Genomic DNA, 7,174 nt, shown 5'->3' with positions numbered 1-7,174 from the left:
ATGTATGTGTATCTTGAAAACTCCATCTAAAGATTATAAACCAATTGCAATCTTTCAGTAATATATATATATATATATATATATATATATGAGTTGGGTTCAAGTTACACCTAGTGCAACTTTAAGCAATGTTACACCTGGTGTAACTTTAAGCAATGTTACACCATTTAATAACTTGTTATTGAATTAATATTTTGAAAATCCAACCGTTGAATTACATATTCTATATGTTCTTAACGTGCATGCCAATTTTCATATCAATTGGATGTTATTTACCATTTAATCCATAAACTCATCTTTTATGCATTATTTTAAACTATAAAAACTTGAATTTTAACAATTGATTGATAACATGGCTATTAATTTTTAATCACTTTGAAATTTTGCAGGCATGAAGGATATATGAAGATAATGTAATCTAATGGTGGATTTGTCAATATTCGTATTCAATTAAAAAATATTGAGTAGCGTAACATTGCTTAAAGTTACACTAGGTATAACTTGAATCTAACCATATATATATATATATATATAAATTGAAGCATAGTATTTATTATTACTACGCTCCAGTTAAACTATATTAGCGTCTACATCGTTATCTTTTTTCTTTCCAATTTTCCTATAATTGTTTTTAACATTCATTTTTTTTTTTAATATTTACACTTCTCCAACCTTTCTCTCTCCCTTACATTTTCATCTCCCCACTACTTTTCCAATCTTTCTCCCTCCCTTATCTTTTCATCTCTCCACTACCCTCTACATTAATATCATTATTCATTTTTCCCTTCATCTTTCTTTAATTTTGTCTCTTTTTATTCATGCCCTCTTACTATAAATTTGCCACTATCTTTTTCATTCTATGCATAGTTTCACCTCACAAAAAAAGGTTCTCTCTCTCTCTCTCTCTCTCTCAATTTTTTAGTGGTTTTTTTTTCTTGCATCTCTGCTTTAGGTTGATAAATTTTTATATTCTTTAAAACTCCACTTTGGGTTAACGCGATTTAGTTTTATTTTCTAGATTGTTGTTGTTGTTGTTGTTGTTATTTTTATTTTTGGTTCTCTTTGATTGTTAAATGTTATCTTATTGCATTATAAAAAATTAAATATAGCATATAAAAATATAATATTATTCTATTAAATAGCATGATTTGAATAAGTTGGTATTTATTGTAATTTGATATTTATTCTATTACATAGCATGATTTTTTATAGTGCTCAATTTAGATGTTAAATTATGAGACTTTACTAATTTTTGTAAATTGTAAGGATAAAAAAATATGGCAGCCCAAGCCCACTTAGAACAGTGAGTTGTACAGTTCAACGTTGGCCAAAATTAATAAATTTGTGTGAGAGGGAAACGAACAACAAGATAAGGCTCTGCCCGAGGGTGAAAATAAGGAAGAAAGGGCTAATATTATAGAATTGATGAGCTAATGTCTCAGTACAAGCTTGCCCAAGGAGGCTAATGTTACACAGAAAATTGCACTGTTCACTTTCTTCTCTCAATGTTCTTCTTGTTTCTTTTCACTTTTTTTTTTTTATACTTCTGTCTGGATCCTTTTATCTAAAAACCATCTTTTTTATTATATACTCCGCCCTTTTTCACATCTTGACCTCCTATCTTTACCTAATAAATTTATGTTTGTGACACTTGTCTCTTTAAACATCTAAAGAAGGTGGTAGAAGGGGTTTGCTTAGCTATGAATTACACTGTTCATGTCACTTCCTCATCAATGCAGCTGATAAAGTTGTTGCCCACCATTTAATGCGAAGGCAACATGCTACTCCAAACTGGAAACTTCCTCTACTCTCACTGATTCTCTCTCTCTCTCTTCAGACCATTCTTCCCACCTGAAGTGCTTTAGAGTCATTTGTCTCATCCCCTCCTCTCCTCGAGTGAATTTCCTCTTCTGGCACATGATATCCCCATATCAGTACTACAACTCTTCAATTCCATCCTCGGTCCTCAAGCACCCACATTTATTTTTTAATCCTTTGTCGTGGACAAAGTACTTTTAATAGTTGTATTAGAAGTACTTTATTATGCCATTTAATCGGATGGGCGACAAATTTTAGCTTTTGTAATTTTATTTTAATTATTATTATTTTTTTATAACAATGCATATATAGAAATTTAATTCTTAGATTTTGCTAATAATTGTTTATTTGATAATATGTTTTGGATGGACGAAATTACAATTTCTGAAAAAAAAAAAAAATTTACAGATTATCAAAACCAAATTGATTTCCTAATTGGTCCAATTAATCATTGTTAAGTTTTATTAATTTTTTTTTTAGTTATGTTTTTCGGTGTTTTGGATTGTAGGTAGAAAAAATAAGGTTTGAGAAAGATTTTTTAAAACTAAAAGAATAATTTTCAAATTTTATATTCTTTTTAATGATTCACAAAATGTTATAAAGAACTTTTATTGAAAAATAAATATTTTCGTTAACTTGCCTTTTGAATTTCTGAGAAAAATTGTATTATTTTAATTTTGGTATGACAAAATTTATATTTATGATTGTTTCTATAAAGTTGTAATTTGCAACTATGTGTTTTGTTGGCTTTAATTCCGTACCAAATTTGATTGTAATTTTGTTCAATCTTTTATACCTTGTATTTAATGTGGGATTTCATTGTAAGGGTTGTGTGAGAGAGAGAGAGAGAGAGAGAGAGAGAGAGAGAGTGTGTGTGTGTGTGTGTGAAGACTCAAGGCAAATTGAAGACTGAAGTGTTTTCGCGAATAGCTTGTGAATAAGCTTCCCGTGAAGTGATGCATGTGCCTTGTACATGACTGAAATGCGAAGAGTCAGGATAGGATGGAGACAGATTATCTCGCGAGTAGGGCCTTCCCACGAGACACCCGCGAAACATTCTGTTTTGCCAGATTGTCATTTCTGATACACACTATTTGTACCCACACTATATATACCCACATTACCCACAGATGTTGAGGAGTACTTCTGAGAGAAAACCTTAGCCACAAATCTTGAGAGTTAGAGATTGTTATACCCACAATTTTCTATACAATTGCTTGTGGATTTTTCTTAACTCCTACCTCTCCATTTTCATACCATTAAGAGGTTGATAGCCCAGATACTTACCACACCCTTTCAGAGTGTTCAGTGAGATTTTGGTGATGCTGGAAAGCATTGGAAGAAGCCCGACTTTTGGCGGATACAATCGGGCGTATTGCAGGATTTAGAGAGCTAGACAAGACACGATTTCGAAAAGCCTTGTTGGAGTAGGAGCTTGGAAGGTTTAGGTGCATCAGGTAAATTAGACTTGGAAGGTCTCTTGCTAACTCATGTATCCCAACTGATTCTCTAGTGGATCGATTATCGCTTAGAGGGCGGCAAAGAGTTTTTACGCCAAGTACTTCGGTTTCCTCTTCGATAACACATCAACGTGTTATCTTGTGTTTGCATTCTTCTTCCCTACTATTTTACCATTCATTTTACTGTTGTGTTATAATGATTATGGGTTAGAGTAGTCTGTTTGTTAATCCGCTTGCATTTACTCTTTTCCGTACTTAGTATTAAGTTAGAGTAAAATCAATCAAGCCGTAACTTTAATTTGGGAGTCTAAATAGCTCTTTTGTTTTCACACATTTTCGAGCATTCAATTTCTATATTACATTTATGATTGTTCCTATAATAAATAAAAATATGATTACGAAATACATTACTCATTATTAAATTAGTTTAAATCGTAAAAAAAAAAAAAAATAAAACCACCATAAAAATAATTATCACGCACAATGCACGGGTTCGCGGCTAGTTCTAATAATGTTTCTTAATCAATATCTATTTTGTTGCACTTTTTCTGAGATAAAAGAAATCAAATCTTGAACTTTTAGTTCCAAAGCAAGCATGATTCAACTTTCAAGCAAATGGACCCATTAAAACTTTGATAAATTACTACTGTTTCAATTTATTTTGTAATAGAACATGTTCAAATGTTATATCATTTTTGTCTAAAATAACAATCACCTATGAATGGTGCTATTTTTTACTAAAAAATCAATAGGTGTGCTCCGAGTGGGTGTAGTAGAAAGGGGTTAGCCTCTATTTTTTTGATGGTAAGGGTGTGTATCAAATTTGTTAGCGTCTTGAGACTTAAGAAGGCAGAAAGGATTTGAGATTGAGTGTTTATTTGGGAGAGTTTATTTAGAAAATGGTGGATAAATTACATGTTAGTTAATATTGAATGGGTTCTTTAGGAGGGCATTTCCACTTGCTGTCCCAACTCTTAAATTCCTTGACTTGCATACTACTAAGGAAGATAGCAAATTCTCAAATATTACCAATTAGAAGGGAAAGTAGTGAGCATCAAAGCAATATATTTTCATCCACATAAAGAAGTTTAGAAACCAATGCTAGCTAGACCGGAGTCTTTTGTGCAAAAACAACATAAAAGCTGACCCAAAGATGACAACTGACACAATTTTAAGCACATATTTATTTAGGAATTTATAAATATCCATTTTTTTATTGACACCTGATAGACATGTAATAGATATAATTGACATGGACAAATTATTGTGCTCCATGTGGTTTTGTCTGTCCAAATCATCTGAATAAATACAACACGTATCAATCTTTATAAGTTCGACAATCATGACATACGGTAGAAGTTTAGGTGAGGCTTCTACTTTAATATTTTATTATATTATGTCGGATTAGACTCTAATATGGCACGAATAATACATGAAGCTGCAGAATTTTTGGCTTCCTTTACTTTTGACTTTTCTTCTCCCTCCATAGACAATCCACCATCTGCATTTTCTATTTGAACCAAGCATACATATTTCTTTGCGTGTGGCGGACCCTCTGCCTTCACAATGCTGCCAATTATAGCAAATGTACATTTCAATTCAATATTTTACCAGATAGATGAGAAAGTGAGAATTTGGAAAAGGGTGTTGTTTATTACACATACTCAAACTACATAGAAATTGTTACTTAAAGTCATAATTTTTCTGTGTAGTGTGTTTGTGTGAGAATGTATAATATATATATATATATATATATAATTCTTCACGACTTATGATAAAGAAGCTCATACCTGTAACTAGGTATAGCCCACCTTTTCTTCTGACAAAACTCTTGCAACTTTTGCTTTGCTCCTTCAATCTCTAATGACTTGTTGAGCCCAAAAGAAAAATCTAACCTCCCAATGTTAGTGGGCATAGATTTCGCTAACTCAAGCAATGCTTGCTTTGCTGCATTAAGCCTTGCAATGTCCATTAATTGATTAGAAGAACCTGAGGCAACAAACACACCATCGACATATACACTGGCAATATTCTTTGCCCATCCCTCCAGGGCTTAATGGCAACTTCCCTCCCTTGCTTTGCACACTGTTTATACAATGTATCAATAGGAAGGGGTTGTTGTTGCAAGACTTCAAGTGTGACAATAGGTTTCAGGAGGTCCCTAAAGATCTTCAAATATAAAACAATCAATGATGAATTCTATATCAACAGAGAGAGAGAGAGAGAGAGAGAGAGAGAGCATCCAAAACAAGAAAATGAAAAAAAGACAAATCATTTTTGCCAAATAAGAAAAGAGAAGTTATATACGCACCGCCCATAATTTTTGTAGATCGAAATTTAGATCAAAATATATAGCTGCTGCCAAAGACTCTACAATGTTAGCAAGAACCTTTGGGGCTTTAATTGATCCATGTAAAACTATATCGCCTTCTTGACTGACTTCATTAGCAAACTCTTGAACCTATAGAAGTAACACAAAACCATTTATGTAGATCTTCGTTCAAATTCTAAACAAATATTAATCAAAGATAAGTCCAAAATATACGGATCCATACCATAACAATTAATTATAAGGGAAAATCCAGTAAAACACATTGTAAAGTCACATTTTCAAATTATAACACAGTGCATGTATTTACACACATGGTGTATAACAAGCATAGCTCTAATTATAAACTCTTAAAAGCATAATATCATACAAGTCGCTTAGAATGCCCAGCAAGCACTCATGGAATTTCACCGAGCAAACCATGTTTCAGCTCCTCAATCCTCGACTTGTGCTCATCCTCGGGTCAGATGGAGCCCCCCACCAGCAGGTACACTCAAGGTAAACTTTGACAGTGCAAAACTTTCAAGGATATAGGAAAAGCTGGCCTGGGAATTGTGAGAATTGTGATTCGCAACTCGTAAGGACAGGCCATTGCTTCCTCTTTGAACTGGCGCATCTCCCATATTCTTCGGATATTGTTGAAGCTTTGGCAGTGGCAAGAATTATTTCTTTTGCTCTTGAACTTGGCTCGTCACCTTTTATCCTTCAAGGGGATTCTGAGATTGTGATTAAGGACCTTATAAGCACGGATATTTCTTTCTCCTCTTGTGGTCATATCCTTACCTCGGCAAAAGCCACTATAGAACCCAGCAACTGTGCTTCAGTTTCTCAAGTTCGTAGGCTTGGTAATTCTGTTGCTCACAACCTAGCTAAATATGCTAGACATGTTAGAGGTTTTTTGGTGTGGATGGAGGATATTCCTCCACACCTCCAATCTTTACTTTCAACTGATTATGACTAATTTCTTTAATAAAATTTCATGACATTCTTCCTCAAAAAAAAGAAAGAAAGAAAGAAAAAAGAAAAAAAGAGGGTGTCTTTAATTCACTACGAAAGGTAACTAAAGTCACAATCTTTTTGGAGTGTAAAATTGTGTAAAACAGTTTTGGTATAACAAGGTTAATCTCATTAAAAAGTATTGATTGTGGTACTTCCATCATTTTGCTCATATATCTATTGCACAATACCTCAATCTTTCAATGTGCCATGTCATAAACATTATGCAACTTAAACAGTGTGTGAATTTATTGTTTTTAAAATTCATTTTTTTAATATTTACACTTCTTCAACCTTTCTCCCTCCCTTACATTTTCATCTCCCTATTACTTCTCCAATCTTTTTTCCTCCCTTATCTTTTCATCTCCCCACTACCCTCTACATTAATATCATTCTTCCTTTTTTCCTTCATCTTCCTTTAAGTTTGTCTCTTTTTATTCACGTCCTCTTACTATAAAATTTTCACTATCTTTTCCATTCTATGCATAGTTTCCCCTCACAAAAAAAAGTTCTCTCTCTCTCTCTCTCTCTCTCTCTCTCTCTCTCTTAATTTTTTAGTGGTTTTTTTTCT

At 33.0% G+C, this 7,174-nt stretch overlaps 1 protein-coding gene across 1 annotated transcript; it reads right to left on the bottom strand.

Moving 5' to 3' along the window:
• Window positions 1-4,439: 4,439 nt before the first annotated feature.
• On the bottom strand, window positions 4,440-5,739 carry LOC136066017 (ribonuclease 3-like protein 2; the record flags this gene model as incomplete). The annotated part of the gene is given in 4 exon segments (XM_065769877.1): window positions 4,440-4,847; window positions 5,069-5,318; window positions 5,321-5,447; window positions 5,590-5,739. Coding segments are annotated over 4 exon segments (702 nt in total), but the record flags the coding sequence as incomplete, so codon positions are not given.
• Window positions 5,740-7,174: the final 1,435 nt, after the last annotated feature.

The sequence above is a fragment of the Quercus suber genome, unplaced genomic scaffold (genome assembly GCF_002906115.3).
Source record: "Quercus suber isolate HL8 unplaced genomic scaffold, Cork oak 2.0 scaffold_1584, whole genome shotgun sequence".
NCBI lineage: Eukaryota > Viridiplantae > Streptophyta > Magnoliopsida > Fagales > Fagaceae > Quercus > Quercus suber.
The sequence above is the reverse complement of the archived record's forward strand: the minus strand, read 5'-3'. Positions and strand labels throughout refer to the sequence as shown.